At 41.9% G+C, this 25,666-nt stretch overlaps 1 protein-coding gene across 1 annotated transcript in view; it reads left to right on the top strand.

The window, feature by feature from the left end:
- washc3 (WASH complex subunit 3) overlaps window positions 1–25,666 on the top strand; it is a 39,726-nt gene that overhangs the window by 12,155 nt on the left and 1,905 nt on the right. The window contains exons 4-6 of the mRNA XM_060914294.1: window positions 11,053–11,184; window positions 16,795–16,914; window positions 17,049–17,113. Coding sequence (XP_060770277.1) covers window positions 11,053–11,184; window positions 16,795–16,914; window positions 17,049–17,113 — 317 coding nt within the window. The remainder of the gene's footprint in view (window positions 1–11,052; window positions 11,185–16,794; window positions 16,915–17,048; window positions 17,114–25,666) is intronic.

Genomic DNA, 25,666 nt, shown 5'->3' with positions numbered 1-25,666 from the left:
TGAATGTGAGTGTGAATGGTTGTCTGTGTCTATGTGTCAGCCCTGTGATGACCTGGCGACTTGTCCAGGGTGTACCCCGCCTTTCGCCCGTAGTCAGCTGGGATAGGCTCCAGCTCGCCTGCGACCCTGTAGAACAGGATAAAGCGGCTACAGATAATGAGATGAGATGAGAAGAGAAGCATATTCAAACCCTTCTGTAACACTGAGAGAATTAGAGCAACAGTACCAGAAGACAAATGACCCAAAAATATCTCATCTCATCTCATTATCTCTAGCCGCTTTATCCTTCTACAGGGTCGCAGGCAAGCTGGAGCCTATCCCAGCTGACTACGGGCGAAAGGCGGGGTACACCCTGGACAAGTCGCCAGGTCATCACAGGGCTGACACATAGACACAGACAACCATTCACACTCACATTCACACCTACGGTCAATTTAGAGCCACCAGTTAACCTAACCTGCATGTCTTTGGACTGTGGGGGAAACCGGAGCACCCGGAGGAAACCCACGCGGACACGGGGAGAACATGCAAACTCCACACAGAAAGGCCCTCGCCGGACCCGGGGTTCGAACCCAGGACCTTCTTGCTGTGAGGCGACAGCGCTAACCACTACACCACCGTGCCGCCCCACCCAAAAATATATAAACAAATTAAGGACACCAGAATGAAGATATCTGAATTACTATTGGATGAATATGGTAAGAAGATACGGAATCAATTTTGTGCCAAAATGTTCATACAATACTTTTGAAATATCAAACAAAAACGACAGATCAAAAAACAAAAAAAAGTCAATTTTTTTAGACTGGCAAACAAATTATTCATGTAATTGTGCAAAATATCAGTCTATTACTCTTCAGAAACCTTTTATTTTTGTTCCGCGTCTTTCTCGGTTTTGTTTGACGTAATTTTATTTTGGTTGCGATTCCAGCTTTCTCGTTTGCGCTCCCTGACTTTTTGCTTGCAGTTTTGGCACAAACTTCACGTGTGGGTGGGCTGTCCAGGAACACATTCCCCATTGGCTAACTTGTGTTTGACTGACGGCTACGCTCAATATCATAGTCGCCACTGAAGTCCACTCGATCCTTGTTGTATGTGTTGCAGTAGTACACAAGTCCACTCGATCCTTGTTGTATGTGTTGCAGTAGTACACAAGTCCACTCGATCCTTGTTTACCGTCAATGGATCGGTCACTCGTCAAACAGTCCGCCAGAATCCGAGTAGGAAATGGCCGCAACAGCCTCCGGGGGAATCGCTGAGTGTAGCTGTCAGTCAAACACAAGTTAGCCAATGGGAATGCGTTCCTGGACAGCCCACCCACACGTGAAGTTTGTGCCAAAACTGCAAGCAAAAAGTCAGGGAGCGCAAACGAGAAAGCTGGAATCGCAACCAAAATAAATTACGTCAAACAAAACCGAGAAAGACGCGGAACAAAAATAAAAGGTTTCTGAAGAGTAATAGACTGATATTTTGCACGATTACACGAATAATTTGTTTGCCAGTCTAAAAAAATTGACTTTTTGTTTTTTTGTATTTTGATTTGTCATTTTTGTTTTGCTATTTCAAAAGTATTGTATGAACATTTTGGCACAAAATTGATTCCATAAGAAGAACACACATATTTGAAGCAAAATTATTACGAAATTGGACCCAGAGCGACAAAACTTTTTTAGCAAAATGTATCCGGAAACAGCAAGCAGTGAATACTATACAAAAAATTAGAGTTCCACATACCAATGAGCTAATACATGAACCAGAAGGTATAGAGAGGGTATTTCAGGGGTTCTATAAAAAGTTATATACGCAGCCACCCGCTGCAAATGAAGAGGAAATGAGAAGTTTTTTTTAGAACAATTAGATTTATCATCAATTGGCTCTAGACAAAATGAAAGATTTAACAGTAGGCATTACAAGAGAAGAGATTATTCAAGCAATAAAATTCATTGAAAAATAATAAATCTCCAGGGAGCGATGGCTACCCTGCGGAATGGTATGAGGTTTTTAAGGGAGACTTGATACCAGCACTCCAGGCCTCTTTTAACTGGACTCTTAAAGAAAATAAAACCCTGTTAACGTGGAGAGAAGCAATTATCTCAATCATTTTAAAACCAGGCAAAGATATAAAGATAGATGTGAAAGTTCTAGACCGATCTCAATACTAAATATAGATTATAAAATACATACATCCATTATCTCCAAAAGAATAAATACATTTATTGCAGAAATAATAGATGAAGATCAAACAGGGTTCATATCAGGTCACCAAACGCAAGACAATATTCGAAGAACTTTACAAATAATTGGCCAAACACAAAAAGGGAAGCAAAGCACTGTACTGGTTAGTATTGACATGGAAAAGGCATTCGACTGTGTTAATTGGAAATTTCTCTATCAAGTACTAGAACGATTTGGTTTCAATAATAAATCTGTACAACTGATTAAAACATTGTATCAAAAACCTTCAGCTAGAATAAAAATTAATGGAAATTTGACTGACAAAATAGTTAGAGATCGACCAGACAAGGATGCTGTCTGTCGCCGAGTCTCTTCGCAATCTTTATAGAACCTTTAGCTCAAGCAGTTCGACAAAATAGAGATTAAATGTATCACAATTAAAGGAACAGTCCACCGTACTTCCATAATGAAATATGTTCTTCTCTGAATTGAGACGAGCTGCTCCGTACCTCTCTGAGCTTTGTGCGACCTCCCAGTCAGTCAGACGCGCTGTCACTCCTGTTAGCAATGTAGCTAGGCTCAGCATGGCCAATGGTATTTTTTTGGGGCTGTAGTTAGATGCGACCAAACTCTTCCACGTTTTTCCTGTTTACATAGGTTTATATGACCAGTGACATGAAACAAAGTTCAGTTACACAAATTGAAACGTGGCGATTTTCTATGCTATGGAAAGTCCGCACTATAATGACAGGCGTACTAACACCTTCTGCGCGCTTCAGCAGCGCATTGATACCTTCACTCCTCTTCGGGCACAGCCAGGCAGGCGAATGCCCTGGTCCGTCCGCCCTGTCTAAAAAAAAATGGTACAACTCGAGCCCCATGGTAAAACTGGGACTTTGTCATTTTTCCGTATGAGGCCCATGGTAAAACCACACTTCCAGGAGGGGCTGCCATCTGCCTCCCAAGCCGGCTGAGAGTGCTCCTCGTCGGGCACGGCCAGGCGGGCGAATGCCCTGGTCCGTCCGTCCTGTCTAAAAAAAAAAAAATGGTACAACTCCGAGTGAAGGTATCAATGCGCTGTCGAAGCGCGCAGAAGGTGTTAGTACGCCTGTCATTATAGTGCGGACTTTCCATAGCATAGAAAATCGCCACGTTTCAATTTGTGTAACTGAACTTTGTTTCATGTCACTGGTCATATAAACCTATGTAAACAGGAAAAACGTGGAAGAGTTTGGTCGCATCTAACTACAGCCCCAAAAAATACCATTGGCTATGCTGAGCCTAGCTACATTGCTAACAGGAGTAACAGCGCGTCTGACTGACTGGGAGGTCGCACAAAGCTCGGAGAGGTACGGAGCAGCTCGTCTCAATTCAGAGAAGAACATATTTCATTATGGAAGTACGGTGGACTGTTCCTTTAAGGGTGTAGAACAGGGGTCACCAAACTTTTTTTTCTCTGGGGGCCACATTGTCGTTCCTGACTGTGATGGGGGGCCGGGGTCGGGTCAGCTATATCATATAGAATTGTATGACCCAGACAAATATGACCACCAGCAGGCCTCATTGTGTAGTAGAGATTACTAGCCTGGCACAGCCATCCCCACTCCTGTACCCCCCCACCACTATATCCCCACCACTACTATACCCCCACACTACTATACCCCCACACTACTATATCCCCACTTGATTCCTGGCACATATTTGTTTATCTTTACCAGTGGTTTGCAAAAGTAGTAATCGAGTCTTCACACTGTTTTAATTTGAAATACCACAAATATTCCATTTATTTATTTTCTAATAAAAATAACATCAAAGCTGTCAAGGTAAGAAACATCTGCCTAGTTGAGGTGATTGACACTGGCAAAGGTGAGTGGAAAATTATAAATTGTAGGTAGGCCTGTTGATATTAATAATAATTGTGTGCAGCACTTAATAAAGGTCAAATAAATAGGCCTATAAAATAAATACATTAAAAAAACCCAGTGAAATTATAATAATATGAGCAGTAGATCAATAGATCACAGCAGTTGTGCTGTGTCCTGCACGTCATTGATCTCATCCATGGCCAAAGCAAAAAACTCGAATTCTGACGCTTTCTCATTCAGCTGGTCATACACGCTGTCCCCCAAATCTTCAGTTCGCCTGGTCATAGTAGGTGTGGAGAGACTCACCGCGTTGAGCGCATCCTTCTTGTCGGGACACACCTCCTCGGCCACAGCAAGCATGCATACTTTAACAAAGTCCCCATCAGTAAACGGCTTTCCATGGGTAGCTAGTAGGTGAGCTACCTTATAGCCAGCTCGGACAGCAGCCTGGTTGATCTGGGTTTGGCGAAGGAATACATTCTGTTGTGCAGCCAGTCCGCATTTCACCCTCCGAATCCGGTCTTCTCGTTTGCCCTCGCAAACTAGCATACTCTTTGCGGCGGGTTTCGTAGTGACGACGCAGATTGTTCTTTGAAAACCGACACACTTTCTTTACATACAAGACAAACTGCACGGTCCTTACACTGAACGAAAAAATAATCGGTGGTCCACTGTTCTTTAAAAACTCTGCACTCTCTGTCAGCTTTTCGCTTACCGCTGGCCATTTTGCTGTCCTGAACACTGACAGTTCTCTGCGCGTGCACTGCCTGTCACTGCTTGATCGCGAGCATATGACAAAAATTCGGAAAATATGAATAGTTCATTTTATAACTAAATATCAATTTTAATTGATAAAATCAACAAAATACAAGATGCAGACATGTTATTATTTGCCAAAAAGCAATTTAAAAAAAATAGGCCATGACCACTTTTGGGGATTGCCTCATAGGGCCGGTCAAAGGGGGGTGGCAGGCCGGAGTCGGCCCGTGGGCCGTAGTTTGATGACCCCTGGTGTAGAGCATAAAATTGGGCTTTTTGCTGATGACATAATAGCTTTCCTCGGGCAGCCGAACACATCGCTCCCTACTCTGATGAAGCTACTAGAACTGTATGGACATTTCTCAGGATATAAAATCAGTGTATCTAAAACTCAGATTTTAGCACTCAACTATAACCCATCGAGAGAGATCCAGGAATTATACAAATTAAATTGGAACTTAAAAGCAATTAAATATTTGGGTGTTATGGTCACTAAAAACCTTTCTGAGCTGTATAGTGCTAACTATAAAAATTTAAAAGAAGAAATGCAGAAAGATATAACAAGATGGTCTACTTTACCACTGGATTTAAGTTCAAGAACTGATATAGTTAAACTGAATATACTACCCAGATTTCTATACGTGTTCCAATCCCTGCCAATAGATGTCCCCCAAGGCCAATTCATAGACTGGGATAGAATGATCTCTAGATTTGTATGGGGAGGTAAAAAAATAAAACCCTCCAGCTCCCCAAAGAAAGAGGTGGTATGGGTCTTCCAATACCCTGTCCACACTAGGGATTTTGTACCGATACGATACTACTTTCGTACCGCAACACCTGTCCACACTAGCAACTATACCGGTACTGTAGCGGTATAACTGTATCGGTACGAAACCCACAAATGTATGGGTTTCGTACCGGTACAGTATCAGTACTGTAGCGCTTCGCTGTAGTGTGGACAGATGAAGCGGTTCTGTATCGATACAAATATAATGCGCATGCGCAATGAACCATTCCTACTTCTTACGGGTTATTCATACAATACGCACGTGCTTTCCAGCTGTAAATAAAACGTCAAAATGGCTCAAAACGACTGTGGAGCTACATGGAGCAAAGAAAGGGGGGAGAAAGGGAGGAAGAGGGGAAAAGGGAGAGAAAGGGAGGGGAAGAGAAGGAAAGAGGGAGACAGTGAGGGGGGAGAAAGGGAGATTCGTTTTCTTTGTTTCTTTCTCAACTGCCTTGCGCGTTTTATACGATTCGACTGAATAAATGACCACCAGAAATACAGACTGTACATTGACAACAAAAAGCACACACACGTTGTTTCATCCGCCATATTCTCGGAAGGAAGTTACTCGGTAACCACGGAAACATTTCGCGCACGCGCATTTCAACTACCGTGAAAGAAAACCACAAACATTTCTCGCTAGTGTGGACAGATGCACTAAACTGTACCGGTATACTTTGTATCGATACAGTTATACCACTATCGTACCGGTATAAGTGTGAACACAGCACAAAACTGATGGAGTATTTTTACGCTGCTCAACTGAGACCCGTATATTGTTGGTGTAAGTCAGAATTTAGAGCAAAATGGAAAGATATAGAAAAAGAAGTAAACCAAATTCCAATTCAAAATATGGTCGGGGATACCCAGTTGTATAAGGAACTTAAAATTAATACGAATCCAATAACAGTACACACATTAGATCTGTGGTTTAAAGTACTGAAAAAGTACAAGATTCAGAATGATGCAAAAATATTAAAATGGGTAGCTTATGACAGCGATTTTAATCCAGCAAAATATCATCAAAGATTTATACGTTGGGCCGAAAAAGGAATAACTGCCTGGTGTGCGTTAGAAAACAAAGGGGAGCTGGTGAGTTTTGAAAAACTCAGAAAAAGATACTTTCAAGTAAGGGACTACTATAAAAACGAGGTCAAGTTGGATTCTTCTGACGGAGTGAGTGATGTCATCCGAATCATAGTTAAAGCATATCAGGCCAGTAGCATAAGAATAACCTCATCACTATATCAAGGATCGAGTACTAACAACAAACATGTATCAAGGTGAAATGGGAGGAAGAGCTTAATGTAGAAATCACAGATGAGGAATGGCACACAATGTGGAAGATGCATCACTCGTCTACTAATTCACGAATTTGGAGGGAGTTTGCATGGAAGAATCTGATCCGTTCTTTTTATTACACCGAAAATGAAGAGTAAGCAGCTGCACTGCCGTCAGAAATGTTGGCGAGGATGTGGATCTTTTAATGTAGACCACTCTCACATCTTTTGGAAATGTCAAAAAATAAATGTATTCTAGGAGATGGTATGTAGGGAGCTAGAGCAAATATTAGGATATAGAGTGCCTAAGACTTGTTTAGTGCTTTATTTATGTAAGATCACAGGGACTGATGTTACTCATGATGGATACCTGATCAAAATACTACTGGTGGCAGGCAAGAAAGCCATCACTAGGAACTGGGGAAAGGAAACACCAACAACAAAAGATCATCTCATCTCATTATCTCTAGCCGCTTTATCCTGTCCTACAGGGTCGCAGGCAAGCTGGAGCCTATCCCAGCTGACTACGGGTGAAAGGCGGGGTACACCCTGGACAAGTCGCCAGGTCATCACAGGGCCGACACATAGACACAGACAACCATCCACACTCACATTCACACCTACGCTCAATTTAGAGTCACCAGTTAACCTAACCTGCATGTCTTTGGACTGTGGGGGAAACCGGAGCACCCGGAGGAAACCCACGCGGACACGGGGAGAACATGCAAACTCCGCACAGAAAGGCCCTCGCCGGCCACAGGGCTCGAACCCGGACCTTCTTGCTGTGAGGCAACAGTGCTAACCACTACACCACCATGCCGCCCCAACGAAAGATCAATGGATAACAATTGTGGAAGAAATCTTTTTAATGGAAAAATTGACACACGTATTGAGGCTACAGGGAGCTCAACTGGACAGGAAATGGGGAAAAATGGACCCTATACAGGACTCCAAGCGCTGATACTGGACTGGAATAATAATTGAATGATGTACCATTCAGGGCGGCATGGTGGTGTAGTGGTTAGCGCTGTCGCCTCACAGCAAGAAGGTCCGGGTTCGAGCCCCGTGGCCGGCGAGGGCCTTTCTGTGTGGAGTTTGCATGTTCTCCCCGTGTCCGCGTGGGTTTCCTCCGGGTGCTCCGGTTTCCCCCACAGTCCAAAGACATGCAGGTTAGGTTAACTGGTGACTCTAAATTGAGCGTAGGTGTGAATGTGAGTGTGAATGGTTGTCTGTGTCTATGTGTCAGCCCTGTGATGACCTGGCGACTTGTCCAGGGTGTACCCCGCCTTTCACCCGTAGTCAGCTGGGATAGGCTCCAGCTTGCCTGCGACCCTGTAGAACAGGATAAAGCGGCTACAGATAATGAGATGAGATGAGTTATTGAGGCTACAGGGAGCACAACTGGACAGGAAATGGGAAAAATGGACCCTATACAGGATTCTAAGCGCTGATACTGGACTGGAATAATAATTGAATGATCTACCATTCTACAAGATTGTAAGAATAGTGTGCTCTCCAACCAATCCCGGGCGACATCTCGGTGCTGAAAGGAACTTGCGGGAAGATTTTCTAGTTCCAGTTTACAGCGCTGACTCAGTTTGTGCAGTCGCTGGTGCTGCATAGGCTACCGTGTAAGCTCTGTCAATTTCAGTGACAAATTAAAAATGGAAGCGGACGAATTGGTTCCTAAAAGAACTAGTAAGGGGTCAGTCATCTGGCATTTTTTTTTGGATATCGTGTGGAGGACGTGGAACAGCAAATGCCAGTTTGTAAAGTGTGCAAAAAAACCAGTATCAAAATACTCAGGTCTTGAAATAAATGCGCATTAGTCATGAACAATGGTAACTACTCTCTTTTGCGTTATTTCTGACAGAAGTAAAATTCATACATGAACAAATTTCGGCGAGTTGATTTTCTGTTTGGCGAGTTACTTTGGAAGGGAACTAGTCCGGCTGGCTGGTGAAAAAAAGTATGAATTTCGAGCCCTGCGTATACTTTTCAAGCAGAATAAATACATTTTTGGGTAAATTTAAGAGCAGGCCTTTATTTTGTCACATTAACCAGGAGGGCGAGCAGAATAAATAAATCTGTTTGTGGGTAAATTCTGTGGCTCTGTGATGCCTGCTGGAAGAGAAGAGAAAAGCAGAGAGGATTGAGAGTCAAGCGACTGTGGTTTGTTATACCTGATACTAAAACTTGTAGCGTCATAGCAACCATCTCAAACACGCGTACAAAAAGCCCAGAAACTCCTATTTACCCGGGCAAAAATGATACAGGATTTATCTTGTAACGTCCTGATTTCCAGATCTTTAACCCAGCCACATATAAAAAGTCGCGCTCCTCCAGGTTTTCATCTGTGTGTCCGTGTAGAACAATGTCCGCAGCATCAGGTAGTTTGAACTCGATGGATGGATAATTTCCCAACTCATAATGAATGAACGAATAACTTTATTTAAACACAAGAAGTCGATCAGCAGAGCTGGTGGGGTCGTGCATGTACAGATACAAATAATTACAAATACAAAAGACTACAAATATATACTAAGTAACTTTAAAAACGCACAATGGAATTCAACACGAGATCACTTTAGATCCATGCATATATTTGAAATTTATGATATTGTATGTAATGCACACACATCTTGAAACATCGATAAAGGACATTTATTGTCAAACTCAAGAATTAATTCACAATAAAAAAATTCAAAGTGACAGTTGGTCCATGTTCGGACCGTCATGCTGGAGATTCTGGGTCTGTGTCGTCCAGGGGTCTCAGCAGCAGTGACTGAGGGTGTCAGGAATCTGTCACGGAGGTGAGCTAGCCTGATGTGCTGATCCTGAACTGGCGTCGTGACTCGAGGCTGACCAGGGCGTGGATGATCCCTGGTGCTCCCTGTCTGTCTGTAACGCTGACTCAAACGGGAAATGGTCGAATGATGAACACCGAAGTGCCGGGCGACCTCTGTCTGTGTACTTCCGGCACGCAACATCCCGATGGCCTGTTCACGTTGATTTTGGCTTAGGCGTGGCATCTTCAATAATGACAATTTTCCCATCATTTCCCCCGGGTATTTATAGGCAAGATTGTGTGTGTACAGTGTATGCAAAATTTGTTTGAAAATTAAAGCCTGTCCATGTCATTGACTACCCGAGTCATATTGTACGTTATTGAGTACAACTCCCTTAAATTCTGATTTGAGCACAGATTTGGAACTTATTCGGCCGGAACGAAGTTATTTTTCCATTGTGATATATTTATTTTCTTCTTGAGATAAACTCAGCACGAATTCAGCAAGTTTTATCAATGTGCGTTTTTAAAGTTACTTAGTGTACATTAATCTTCAAAGAAAAAATTACTCGCTAAAGTTTTTCCATAGGAAAAATCCATTGAGTGGTTTCTAGATCCACTTCTTTTGAGTGTACGTCTTGGTTTTAATAACTTGCTTGCTTGCTGTACACAAACACAGCAATAAGTTCTTGTGTTAATGGACCGGACTCCACTTTTGGATCATTAATCCCTTTTGAGTGAGAATGCCCTGCATGCAGGGTTTTATGTTGGCTTCTGGTACATCCGTACAGTTTTAAATACAATACCTACAATTAAAAACAGGTTGTTTTTATTGCATTTATTTAATTCCTGGGCTCCCATCTGTAACAGGGAGTGATGTTGCATCCCATTAATACACTTTACAGTTGATTATTAGATTCTAATAGAATAGATGAGCCAGAATAATTGGGGATCTTTTTTAATGGGCCCCGACTCGTTACAAGTACGGATAGGTGGGCCTTAAAGCAGAAAAGGTTGAGAACCCCTGCATTAAGCAACACGTAAGTGAAGTATGGAAAAGGGAAGTATTCAGTATACAGTATCACTACTGTAATTTTTAACTGTAAAGAATGAAAGTTTTATGGTGTGTGCAGTTATAGGAGGACAGGTTTATTACCACAATAAAATGGATTTAATATTTCCCGAAAACAGCATGCCCGGAAGTGTTTTGTTCCTTTTATGCGACGACAGTTTACCAACATGTATTTTTATTTATTAACGAACCACGTCATGCTTTTTATTTGTGTACAGATTAATATTGAGGAGCTTCCATAAAATGAGAGTTCCTGTTCTCACTTATGTTATAGCAGCTGTAAACAGCTGTTCTTTACCAGTTAATTGTTTCTCCGTACTTTAAAGCTGTCCTCAATCCCTGGCCTGGAGGACGTCACAGTGGACGGAGTGGCTCAGAGACCCTCTCCAGAGACCAACGGCCCAGCTGTAGGATCCAGTACTCCTGCAGTCTCAACTGCTCCGTCTCCTCCTTCTGAGGTAACTCATACTCGACCCCAACATGATCTCACGATATGCATGTATGTATACGTGTTTTTGTTTTTTTCCCTATAAAAAAATTAAAGCCCTAAATTCTGGCATGATAACACACAGACAATTGAGCGCCAAAGGTGCAAAGCAAAACTAGGGGGGTGCGGGGGCATGCCCGCCCCCCTGGAAAATGTTTTGAAAATAGATGCTCTCAGGTGCATTTTCAGGGTCTCCGAGAGGTTTTAGATCCATGATTATAGGATCGATTTTACCAGCGTTTCAATGATTTCTGACCTGAATAGTATTAATGTATACACATCTGAAATTTCACCTTAAAGTTCAACATGCAAGTTAAACTGTTCTGCTATAGATTCCTGAGGTCTATGACAGACTGAAAATCTACGGGGATCCTTAATTATCTCTGATCAAGTCGGGTTGTAACACAAACGTGCATGAAAATATGCCCAGTGGTTTGCTCCAGCTTATGCAACCCGATGAAGAGAATCGATCATCATGACCTCCTGTTGATCACAAAGGGATCTGAACCGAAGACCTGCCACCTTAAAATAAGTTGCTGTATTACTAGAACTGTAATGATTTAGAATGTTTCTGATGCAATTACCGTAATATATGTATAACTAAGAGACACTGAAAAGAAAAGTAAGGCAACTGCGTATTATAAAGTTTAAATTTTGCCACTTTATTAAATGGACTAGATTAAGATTAAAATGTATTTAACCTCCTGAGACCCTGCATCCTTTTCTCCTGCAATGGAATGGGGACATTCCATTTCACAAATTAAAGGGGGAACTGAAGTCATTTTTAAACTTGCTTTATTTCTTAAATGAACGTGTTATTCAATTACGTTTTCGGTTTTAGTAACCTTATATCGTGACTCGTATTGGCAACTAATTACAATTAAATATTCTACTTATCGGCGTATTCGTTTTTTAACCATGTTGAATTTAGTTCGTTTGGTCCACGGCAGGCGTCGCTTATCCGCGCGATCTTCACGAGACTTGTGCGAGATTTCGAAACGTGAAGCGTCAGCCAGGTGTCAATGCCGCCATTTTGAAAACTGTTTTCCAAGCGAAATATTGCACAAAAACGAGTTTAAATGACGATTACTGCCTACTTTTTTACAAACTTTCCTGATTGCTATCAAAACAAACAAATCTTCCGGCTTGATTACATCAGCGTTCAAAAGAGGGCGCGCGCGTCTTTTGACAACGTTGGCAGATGTCGGTCACTTTGATTTCCGCTGTACGTTTTACTTCCGTCCTACGATGTCTCGCACCGGTCTCAACGAATCTCGTTTACGGCCATTGCTTTGACATACAGACTGATATATTACATCGCATATTTCAAACACTCATAACTTGCTATAGCAGCGACACAATAGGGATCAAAAATGCATTCCGATATTTAATAAAATGAGAAATAGAATTTTGATAATAAAAAATAAAAAGTCTTCAGTTCTCCTTTAAAATGCATTCCAAACAAAAACCCGGGTCTCAGGAGGTTAAAGGAAAAGAAAACAATTCATACATCAAGTTTGCAGAAAGATTATGTACTTATAAACACGTTCATGAATGATGATAATAGACAAGGTCGAACTTTTGTGATTAAAATCAGTCGGCTTTGTCCGTCTGGCGGGGGACGACATCGGCAGCCAATGAGATCGCTTATAATGAATCGGAAACTTCCAGGATGTCTGACGTTTTCTTTCTATATTTTTATTGGACGGTTTGAACATGTGATCTTGACACAGCCAACAGATTAGTTTGTTTACATCATACCACGCAGACATATTACTTTGACAGACTCGACACAGACATTGGGGAAAAAAGGCCGCTTGTTTAACACAAATATCAATCAGTCTGTAAATGGATCTGTTATTTGCTCTCCTATGTATCTCGTTACTTGTGCGTAGGAAATTTAACATATCGGTATAAATCTAAGCGTATCGGCAGGCAGAGCGAGCGTACGCTTTGGGGAAAACCATTATTTATATATATATATATATATATATATATATATATATATATATATATATATTAGTGCTGTCAAGCGATTAAAATATTTAATTGCGATTAATGTCGCATCTGTCATAGTTAACTCGCGATTAATCGCAATTTAATTGCACATTTTTGTCACATGAAAAACCATTGTAATTCTCTTATCAGCATAAAAAAGTGAATGGGCTTGCTCACCGTTCGAACTACGGGGGTACTTGGGGGATCCGAGATCCCTTGAAAACATGATTTGGGAAATGTTGGGGGGTCTCTAAAATATAGGCAAAATGATGTTTATTGACATAGCAATCGTGTGTAACAGGAAGCATTTGCATATCCGAAGTGAGCGCGCGATGGAGATCCGCGCTCTGAGACAAGCGCAAGCACCCCCCCAAGGGGGAAAAAAGGGACCCCCCGAAAATATCGGCATAGTTCGAGCATAACACGTCTTGTCACAGCCACTGCAAAGTGGGGCTGGAGCCGCCGATGGGAAAACGAAACCTAAGCCGAGCACCGTGGCTCTTCGGGGGAGGGCAGAGGACTCTGGCTGTGCGGGGTGTGGCATTACAGTCTAGCTGCTATCGGTTTTCTGTTCCAAGTTCCTGGCAGTTTCAAAAGCTTATGAAAAACCTACATCATGTCACAGAGCGTTAATCTCGCGATAAAAAAATTATTGCCGTTAAAATTGAGTCAAGTTAACGCATTAATAACGCGACATTTTTGACAGCACTAATATATATGAAGCAGAATTATGTGAGTGAGCTTGAGTTTCAGCAGCATTGAGATTCCTGATTTAAACTATTAGAAGATTAACATGTCCAAAAGATGTTCTTCAACTCAGATCTGTTCAGTGTTTTATTTCCCTACGGCACTAAACAATTTATCAGAAGCAGGCCATGATGATCAGTTTTGGTATTTTAGGACAACATTAACAATAATGTCCAAGCCTCAGACAAAACGGTCGCGAGCCTGTCGTACTCGGCTTATGCTGCATGCTGGTATCTAGTGAATTTTTAGATGAACCCTGAACTACACACTTGAGTCGAGTGTACAGTCTAGTAAACGAGCAATTTTGTTCCACTGTGTTTGAGGTACACTACCGTTCAAAAGTTTGGGGTCACTTTGAAATGTCCTTATTTTTGAAAGAAAAGCACTGTTCTTTTCAATGAAGATCACTTTAAACTAATCAGAAATCCACTCTATACATTGCTAATGTGCTAAATGACTATTCTAGCTGCAAATGTGTGGTTTTTGGTGCAATATCTCCATAGGTGTATAGAGGCCCATTTCCAGCAGCTCTCACTCCAGTGTTCTAATGGTACAATGTGTTTGCTCATTGCCTCAGAAGGCTAATGGATGATTAGAAAACCCTTGTACAATCATGTTAGCACAGCTGAAAACAGTTGAGCTCTTTAGAGAAGCTATAAAACTGACCTTCCTTTGAGCAGATTGAGTTTCTGGAGCATCACATTTGTGGGGTCGATTAAATGCTCAAAATGGCCAGAAAAATGGCTTGACTATATTTTTTCATTTTACAACTTATGGTGGTAAATAAAAGTGTGACTTTTCATGGAAAACACAAAATTGTCTGGGTGACCCCAAACTTTTGAACGGTAGTGTAATATTTTTCATTTTTTTCGAAGTGCGGTTTCCATCAAATCCCGCGCTCTGATTGGCTGGTGAGCGGGTCCGTATCTTATGGTACGGACCCCGGTTATGGACCTCTGGCGACTCGCTCATTCACAGCAACAACAAACATAGTAGCAATTTTTGTCAACATTTATTTTCACATTTCTCATTAATTTTACAGCATGGATAGTGATAACAGCTCACAGCGAAACCGAGTTTTACTACCCTGAGGAAGAAGAAATAAAAGAAAACATTTCGGCAGAAAGCTAAAAACTGTAACTTGCTAACGCCGAGCAAAAACATGGCTGGCTGAATCCTTAATGACTCCTATTTGTATAAATAGGGGACTGCATAGGCGGCAAAATTTAGTTTTTTTTTTTCCTGCCATGGAAGTGCACTTGTATACCGAGGAGGAAGCCATTTGCATTACAGCTGTGAATGAGGATTCAAAATGGCGGCTCGGCTTGGTTTTCCCTTTCGGGCGCTCTCGTTTTCTGTTAGAATTTGGTAAAGGAAAAAAATAAATATATTATTTACTAGCTTAAGGTCGGTCCGTATGATGAAATACCCTGACCTCGGCCTTGAATACTGACCTCGGCTCAGAGGGCCTCACTCAGTACTTTCAAGACCTCGGTCACGGTATTTCACGATACGGACCTCCCAGCTGGTAAATCACTCTGCCACGTGGTTTGAAGAGTGATTTCAAACCACGTGGCAGAGTGGTTTGAGATCAAACTCTGCCAGTTTGATGAAATTTTAGATTTGCTATAAAACCAGATTTTGGTGGTGGTGTTGTGAGGTTGTTTTTTAAAGCCCAATCTGGCGACCTGTTTATTAACTGTCATGTCCACTCCTCCTCTGACCACGTGGCAGAGTGATTTTCTGCCCAAGCAGGAACCTCCGCTCCTGAAAAGTGAAGCCAATGCGGAAGTGCTAAAATCTGCAGTTCCTCGAATGGCCACTTGAGGCAGGCTCCAAAAGCGAGTCAATTCCCATAGACCCCTATGTTAAAATGTCCAACTTACAGCCTGGTACAAAAAAAAATAGTTTTGGTCTCTGTAGCTAGTTTCCCCCTTTATGACAACTGTACGGGGGGTGAATTTTTGTATAATTCAACAATTTAAATTCTATTGAGCCATGCATTTATGCATAATTAGGCGAGGGGCCGATTTGAGTGACAGCTGGGTTTGTCATCTTATTAGTGGCTAGTTGGAACTGCCTCAGAACTCAAGCCAAATTCACAGCAGGTGATGGATTTGTGTAAATAATTTATGGAGCCTTGCTTCTTTTCATCTCTGAGCTTTTCCGTGCAAGCATGCTATCGACCTCAGCCACTCCTAGCTAGCTATATTGCTAGCAAGCTAGCTATTAACTAAGCCAATTCTAGTTATCTAAGCTATCAGGGGGAAAATATCACTAATGTTGCTTTTATTAGCAATTAAGATTGAAAAGATGACACTGCTTGATCAAATATGTCATCGGATGGTTACACGCCTGGTGATTGGGGCCCTGTTTTTTGGTAAACTGGCTGTTGTGGTTATGGTCTGTATCTTATGGAGCGGCTTCTTTTAGTTTAGCCAGTAGCTTGTTGGCTAGCTTGTTAGCTTCGAGGTTAGGTGTGTTCCAGCTGTACTGTTCCAGTGGCCAGGCTTCACTATCCCCCACCCCTTTCTCCATTTACAGAACGCCAGGAGGCTATGATTTAGAGAATCGTAGCTGATGTGCTTATAAGCAAATAGTCAGTGGAATAAAATATATTTTATTTACAGGATTGTTATTTTTAAAATGTGTTTAAATAAATTGAACATACTGACGCTACATTGCTTCCAAATCCTTTGAAATTATTATTTTTTTTAAATTCAAGCCCGTTTTTCTACTTTGAAAACAGGCCTATAAAAATAAAATAAATTTCATGAAGATCCATGTGATTTTATAGGAAACTTGCATTAAGATTTACATTTGTATGTCTTATTAGATTGTTCCTGGACAAGGGCAGGAAGGCTCTCGGGGACATAAGGGAGAACCGGCGGCAGACAACGTGATGACCGTAGCCAAGGACCCGCAATACGCCAGATACCTCAAAATGGTGCAAGTGGTACGTCTTTATTCTTTCCCTGCTAGATGCTTATAGTAACAACCGTTTCATTACTGTACAGTTATATTTGTTTTGCATTAATAATGTCAGTAAGCTACGTGAGGCTAACAGTTGCCACTGTTTTTCATTTTAAGGGTGTTCCGGTCATGGCGATAAAAAACAAAATGATTCTTGAGGGTTTAGACCCCAGTCTCTTGGAGTGAGTATTTTTTTTATTATTATTTTTTTTTCCTTTCAGCTGTTTTTGTCTTGTTACTTGTTTTTATGTAATATATGCATGACCTATAAGCAGTAATGAACAGTCAAAGCTAGGGATGTTAACCGATGACCGTTTGACCGGTGGTTGACTGAATCAACGTCAACCGGTTAATTTTTTTTTTTTGGTTGTTGGTTTAAAAAAAAAAATAAATCAATCGTTTTGAAGCTGCCGATTTTGGAGCGGAGGACTTGGAATTCCGTGTTGTAAACGCTTGGGGCATGCCACGCGGTGTAAGGACGACAGCTGACAAATCAGAAACACCCATTCAGTCATGTCCCGCCCTTCCGCCCCAGTTAAAGACAGCTGACAAATCAGAAACACCCATTCAGTCATCTCCCGCTGCCACTCGGCGAAAGAAAAGTGTAGACACAGGCTTTTTAGCTTACAAATTACTATTCTGTTTTTTTTTTTTTTAATTATTATTAGAAGGCACATGGAGTTTAGTCCTGCCTTGGCCAGTGCATTCTGAAAGTATGTTTCGGTCTGTAGCCAACAATGCATGTTATTGCAGATCAGATCTCTCCACACAAACTAAAGGCGCAGATGCCGACTTTTTTTTTTGAATCGCGCAGATCCGTTTTTTTTTTTTTTTTTTTTTTGGGGGGGGGGTGTTGGAGTGTCTGATTGTAGGTGGATTCTGTATTAAAATTACTAAATAGGCAGGTGCCGTTGCAGTCCATGAGGCGTGGGGGGTGTGGGAGGAGGGCAGTGGATCGGGGGGCTGCGCACATTAAATTTTGCGCAGCTTTGGCGCGGGCGTGTGTGGCTTTCTGATTTGCTGTTTTCTTCTCGTACTTGTACTTCCTGTGTTTCGTGGACTGTGGCGGCATTTGCTTATATGCAGAATCTGCTTTGATGAAGTTGTGGTCGGACGCTCCAACGCCCCCCACCTTGGGAAAGGAAGGTCGGATCTGCGCGATTCAGCCGTGGAGAGGGCGGCATCCGCCAAAAGGCGCGCCGTTTACATCCCTGTAATAATTCCAATTCTAGAATTTTAAACTCCTAGGTTAACCGGCTAATGAGGCTCAGTGGTCGGTCAAGATTTTTTTTTAGTTTTCGCCATCCCTAGTCAAAGCATGGTAATGAGGTAACATGGGGGAAAAGGAAGGATATGGGGTCTCATTTATTAAATCATACATTGAACGAGTTGTAGATTTGTGTGCTGGTACACATAAGGCGAAGTGGTGTTTATCACACGTGCATATGCACATCTGTACACTATGAACGTCGACTGATTAATCTCGCACATTCTAATGGCTCTGCTTGCATAAAGAAACGCCCCCAGTTGCCGTATATGGCAGGGCTCGATGTTAACTTTTAAACGGCAAGTGGGGGTTAATTTCCACTTGCCCCCCAATATTATCATTTTCCCCCTATTTTGCGAGTACTACTCGTTTTTTTTGGAAAACTATAGAATAGTTGTGAACTGCAACATAAAATGAAGATCACACATTGAGTTGAAGTTTGGTTATTGGTTACTTTTTTTTACCTGTAACGGACAACAATGTTATCCAAAATAGTTTTTCCTGCCTTAGTCGATTTATTTCCATTTCACATGCCTGCAGCTGTTGTAAAGTTCAGTGCGTTTGTGTAGAACTCAACCAGACTGTAGGTTCATTACTCAATAATGTAGAGATCATAAAATAGAAATCTATAACAGTTTGTATGAAGACAACAATAGGGTGCCAAGATTTTTGAACAGTAGTTTTGGGTTTTTTTGGGTTATCATCCACTTCTAGGTTTAAAAAGGGGGAAAAAACCCCACACTGTGTCATGATGGACAGGATAATGTTTTGAATTTAATTGTTTAGTGTGTAGGTTGTGGGTGTTTTTATACAGACTTGGCAACCTGTAACTGAATCAGTGCAGCTGGTGTGTCTTCCTGACGCAGTGTGGGTTCTCTCCCCTCCCCCCCCCCAATAAACCTAGAGGTGGATGATATAATAAAAAAATATGACTGCACAGGACTGTGTTCCTCTGATAAGAGAAACAAAGCTCCCGCTCTCTCTGCTTTTAATCTGTTCTGTTCTTTCAGGATTTATTGCGCATGTCGCTCCTTGTTGAGGGTTATTTATTTATTTATTTTATGCCCAAGTTATTTGAAACCAGTCTGGGTTTTCTGTGTCGAATAAGGAAGCGTCTTCACCTGTAAGAACATCAAACACTTTCATGAAGGCGCTAACTCAAATGCGAGCTGAAAAAATAAAATAAAACGAGATTCTTAAGCAAACTCTTCCATACTTGCTTCCGACTTCCTGTTTTTGTAAAATACATTTTAAATACAATCGTAAATTTCTCTGGCGCTTTCAGGCTGAGCTCCTCTCCTCGTATTCTTTAACCGCTCATTTCCTCGTTGTTCTTGAAGCATTCGCTTCTATTTGTTAACGTTTTTCTCGAGAGCGGGGAGACGGTAACGCCTTTTATCCATTTCTCTGTTTGAACGAGCAAAAACAGCGCAGAAGTTAACCATACTGAAGACAGATTAAGCCTTGCTTGCATGAAAGACGGTGTCTGTCTGACCCCAGCTGTTATTATCACGTGGTGCGTGACGTCATGCACAAGGGGTCTATAAACAGTACGAGTACCATACTATACCAGCGGGGGTTTGTAAAATAACTTGCAAAGCAGTGAATGAAACCGAGACTAAGAAAACAGCCAAGACATAATGGTGGATACGTAGTGAGGGACGCTTTTAGGAACTGAAATAAAAGATCAAAAAGACTAATTTTTGTGGTGCTAGTTTGTAATATATGCTCATTCCAGCTTGCCTGATCAGGCATGTCAGGGACATATCCCACTTGCGTGTTTCACTTGACCCGGGCAATCGGGCAGTCCTTAATGTTGAGCCCTGTATGGTGATAACTCGTTATATTTAAAAAGCTCAATTACTTATTACTGCTTATTAGAGACGACACGGAGCATGTTAACGATATCTAAAAAGATTAACTTTACAGACCGTGGAGTCGAGATCCTGTTGCACGATTGGGGGGGGATTTATTTAGCACTACATGTTTAGAAACGGAACGTGTTGTGAGTAATATGCACTATGTAAGGCCCTACAGTAGTTTCCTGTGATCACTAAAAACCCTAGATGTGCCTTTTATATGACTTTACATTTCATCTTTTTGTACCTTGTGGACCGTGAAATCCGGAACTACTCGGTTATCAAATGCCCCTTTTCCACCAAAGCAGTTCCAGGGCTGGTTCGGGGCCAGTGCTTAGTTTGGAACCGGGTTTTCTGTTTCCACTGACAAAGAACTGGCTCTGGGGCCAGAAAAAACGGTTCCAGGCTAGCACCAACTCTCTGCTGGGCCAGAGGAAAGAACCGCTTACGTCAGCGGGGGGGCGGAGTTGTTAAGACCAACAACAATAACAAGACCGCGAAAGATCGCCATTTTTAAGCGACGAGAAGCCACAGCTGTACAAACGTGAAGTCATCCATTATTATTGTTGTTGCTGCTGCTGCTTCTTCCGTGTTTTTGCTTCGATATTCGCGCCAAGGTTTATGCAAACGTAGTGACGTAACTGACGTATACAGCAACGTAATGACGTGGCTTCCCTTAGCACCGCGAGCTATGGAAAAGCAAACTGGTTCTCAGCTGGCTCGCAAGTTGAACAAATTGTGAACCAGCACCAGCCCCGAACCAGCCCTGGAACTGATTCGGTGGAAAAGGGGTAAGTGATGTGCAGTAAGAGCTCCACACCATCCATTTACCTGTGATTTACACTTTTCTACCACTAGGAGGGGTTCCGGCAGTCACATGATCAGGAGTGTGTGTAAATACACCGGTGTTCTTATGCACAAGAACAACATAAGTCACATTTTTAGCATAGAAATGTGCGTATGCGATACCACGGTTGATAAATGAGACCCCGGAGCGAGACAGCAGCTGAATTTTAAATATGTTGTGTTTTTAAAGACCAACAGCACCATGAGTGGTTACTTCAGAGTCGAATAATTACTGTCGTCGGTTACCAGCAAACAAAATCTAGCTAAGGAGGAACACGAGGAACTAAGACGATGCTTGAACAAAGAAAATAAATTACTATCGAATTCTCTTAACAAATCAGGAAATGTGTGTAGGAAGTAGAAACCTCTTCTTGTCTCTTGTGCCATCACGTTACCCAATAGCAATACCACTTTTTGATCACCAGGAAGCGGGTTCTTGAACCGATTCCATTCAGGATTTTTTGAACTTTGGTGCCAGCTAGCGAACCGGCCCATGTTTTCACTAGTTTTGAACAGAACTGTTGTAATCAAGGACGCGTCGCACAATTCACAACGGGACTAAACAGTAGTAGTATGGTGGCGGAGTGCATTGATTTTACCTGTGAGATTTTGTTCAGCTATTACAGATATTTTTGTATTTTTAATTTTTTTTCTTAAGATGTACCCTTTTTCATTGCGTTCTCAATTACTGCGCTCTGCTTCCTCTGCAAGCTAATGACCCACCCACTGATGCTGGAAAATCCAGCTGTATTGTATTTTGGTTCCATCTGGGAACCAACTTTTCATGTTCCGAACCAATTTACTTTTGGTCGAAATGCTCTGAACAATTCAGAATTTTCTGTGCAAACCAGAACGGAACCCGTTCCTTGTAGGGATGGCGGAAACTAGAGGTCTGCGCGGGCCGGATTTTTCAGTCCCGCTCCCGCCCGCGCCCGCATTGTGCAGTCCCGCCCGCGCCCGCAAAGAATTATGATTTTCAGTCCCGCTCCCACTCGCGCCTGCCATATTTTGTCCCACTCCCGCCCGCAAATCCCGCATGATGCAGACGTTCGCGTTATTTCTCAGGAAAGTTCTTGTCTTGACACAGCGTGATGGTGCCCCGCCCCCTACTTTGAGTGGATTTGAGCATAAATATCTACAGCTCACGTTTGTTATTGTTTACGTTGTTTCTGAATTTAGCATGTAGTATCTCTAATAATAATAATTAGTGCTGTCAAACAATTAAAATATTTAATCGCAAATTGCACATTTTTATCACATGAGAAACCATTGTAATTCTCTGATCAGCATAAAAAAGTGAATGGGTTTGCTTTGTACCAAGGTTTTTTTTTTTTTTTTTTTTTTTAATTGCAAAGCAGAGCTAGTAAAAGAAGTGAATTGATTTACTGCTTGCGTTAGTCTATAACTTTAATCAGAGAGACATGTTACACAGTGACGGTAGGCTTGACTCAATGCTATCCCAGAAATCCTTCCTGTAATATGCAAATTTGACCGCCTCTGATTGGACAGCCAAATTTGCATATTACAGGAAGGATTTCTGGGATAGCATTGAGTCAAGCCTACCGTCACTGTGTAACCTGTCTCTCTGATTAAAGTTGTAGACGAACGCAACAAGTAAATCAATTCACTCATGGTTCTCTTGCTAGTTGGGTGTGAACTGCGAGTCGTTAGAGTGAATAAAGAATTTCCCCTTAGGGTGATTAATGGCAAGTTTAAGATGCTATTTCTCACTCAATCTGGCAATCTGACTTTCTCTGCAAATTTAGGTATCTTAAAATGTTTTTATTAATGCCAAATAAAATATCCAGCACAAATTATATATGATAGACATAAATTAATAATTTATAAATTTTATTTCAAGCACGTTTTTAGTTAGCGGGACTACAGCTCATCACCGCTCCCACCCGCGCCGCATATGTGCACTCTCGCTCCCGCCCGCGCGCGCATATGTGCACTTCCGGTCCCGCCCGCGCCCGCAATGAGCTTTCAAAATTTGTCCCGCGCCGCACTGCTTTGCGGCGGGTCCCGCGAGTCCCGCGGGACTCCCGCGGGAGTGCAGGGCTCTAGCGGAAACTAAAAAAAATCTTGACCGACCACCGAGCCTCATTAGCCGGTTAAAGTCGGTTAACCTATGAGTTTAAAATTCTAGAATTGGAATTATTAGAATCTATTCTAAATCTAACCGCGAGCATCCGCACTGATGTCGAGGGGTTTGTATTGGAGCGGAGGACAAATGGCTCCAGCTTAGAGACCGTTTCAGTTGGCCATGATGGCGTTGAAAATAAAGTCAAGTGCTAGAAGAAGTACGTAACATTCAGTGATGGGAATAACGGTGTTAAAATAAAGGCTGTTATAACGCCGGGTAATCTAATTAATTAGCTACAATCGTTATAACGCTGTTACCAATATCAACACGCCATTACTGCTGAGCTGATTAGCCGCTAAGCTAATATAGCAACTGTCTGATGGTGAGTAACCAGGTTTTAGTTCAGATCTTGTGTATTATTATTACGTTGACATTAATATTCACCAGACTAATCAACCGTCGACTTCATTCATGCGCCGTGTTCGTTTCTTTGATAGTCAAGAATTTCCTTGATGTTACGTACCTGGTTAACATCGTAGTAAAGTGTAATCCAGCACTGAGACTTTTCTTTTGCCGAGTGGCAGCTGTCTTCAACTGGGGCGGGAGGGCGGGCGGGAGGGACATGACTGAATGGGGGTTTCTGATTTGTCAGCTGTCGTCCTTACACCGCATGGCATGCCCCAAGCATTTACAACACAGAATTCCAGGTTCTCCGCTCCAAAATCGGCAGCTTCAAAACGATTTTTTTTTTTTTTTTTTTTTAACCGACAACCAAAAAAAAATTAACTGGTTGACGTTGATTCGGTCAACCATCGGTCATCGGTTAACATCCCTAGTTCCTTGTTGGTAGAAGGGTATAGGCCATTTGCAGGAATTGGTCACGTGTCAATTTTCCCCACAGCAACAAGCCCGTGGTGGGCAAGCTAACTTGACATTCCTTGACAACCATAAGAGTTTGACTGGCGATGCGATGCGAAGCAATCCATTTCTATAATAGCTGTTTTTACCTTTTCTACTGTTTTTTTTTTTGGTTTGTTTTTTTTTAACCTGAATATTCGTGTGTACTTGGAAAAAGTTTGTGGTTTTAACTTCTGTCATAAGTTAAAGCGAATCATTGGCCGTAAAAGAGAGGTTTTTTGGACTCATGTTGGTCGCCGCCGAAAGAAATTCATGTGCGAAATGGCAGATATATCTGTATTTATTTTCAAGAATCTTCACACATTAAGCGAATGATAAAGGTAGAAAAGGAGAAATTATAAGTTATAAACATACCTGAGAAATCCGCCATTTCGCACGTGAATTTCTTTCGGCGGCGACCAACTTGAGTCCAAAAAACCTCTCTTTTACGGCCAATGATTCGCTTTAACTTACGACAGAAGTTAAAGCCACAAACTTTTTCCAAGTACACACGAATATTCAGGTAAAAAAAAAAGACAGTAGAAAAGGTAAAAACAGCTATTATAGAAATGGATTGCTTCGCATCGCCAGTCGAACTCTTATGGTTGTCAAGGAATGTCAAGTTAGCTTGCCCACCACGGGCTTGCTGCTATGGGGAAAATTGACGCGTGATCAATTCCTGCAACTGGCCTATTACTGTTCATTCCATCCACATTCACTGGATATGAGCAATCGCGCGCTCTGATTGATTGCTTGGCTACTCTAGTACTAGGATATCAGCTCGTATACCGTGAGTAGAGAAAAACAAAATGGTGGAGCTTGTTGCTGAACCAACCGAAGACGAAATAAAAACTCAACTCAAAAACAAAACCCCAAAATTTATCAAGTATTTAAAAGGTACAGAAATGGTTAAAAGAATAGTTTTTGTTTGTTCTCCCCCCCCTCCCCAATATCTCCTGTTCCACACTCCAGCCCAGTCAGTGGCAGTAATGCACATTTTAAGTTGGTTTGCCAACCACCAAAAAAACCCTAAAGAAGAAGAAACACCCCCCCCCCCCAAAAAAAAAATAGATCCCTTCACAGCCAACATTATCAGAAATTGCGCACGCACTTAGGCAATGGAAGTCGTGTCAGCAACCACAAATCATAGCCACTTGGTACCGAGCTTCAGCTTGGGGATCTGTACTGTGTGTACTGTCCCCCCCCAGGTCTGTTGCACATCACCTTTCTGTTTACTGACAATGTATTCACGAAACACACGGTGGATTTCCAAAATTTTTGTAACATTTTTCTCATCAACTCAAATCACAACTGCTTGATATTTGGTACCAAGCTTCAGCTTGGGGTTCTATACCGTGTATACCATTTTCAGGTCTGTCGCACATCAACTTCCTGTTTACCGACCGAATGTATTTACAAAACTTCCGTAACATTTTTCTCAACAAGTACATATCACAACTGCTTGATATTTGGTAGCAAGCTTCAGCTTGGGGTTCTATACCATGTAGACCATTTTCAGGTCTGTCCCACATCGACTTCCTGTTTACCGACCGAATGTATTTACGAAACATATAGGGTGGATTTTGACGCCATTTCAAAATGAGTTTCCCAGGATGCTATGTGAAATCCCTGGGGAGAACACTGCGCTTTACCTACTTGTTTCAGGGTTAATTATTTGTTGAAGCCAATGTTCATAAGTGTCCTGTTCCTTCGATTGTTTGCATTCTGATATAAGCGAGAGGGGGGGGGGTACGTAAGTGAGCAGTAGCTCAGAGTTGGT

The sequence above is a fragment of the Neoarius graeffei genome, chromosome 2 (genome assembly GCF_027579695.1).
Source record: "Neoarius graeffei isolate fNeoGra1 chromosome 2, fNeoGra1.pri, whole genome shotgun sequence".
Classification (NCBI taxonomy): Eukaryota; Metazoa; Chordata; class Actinopteri; order Siluriformes; family Ariidae; genus Neoarius; species Neoarius graeffei.
This window is presented reverse-complemented; position numbering and strand designations above follow the sequence as displayed.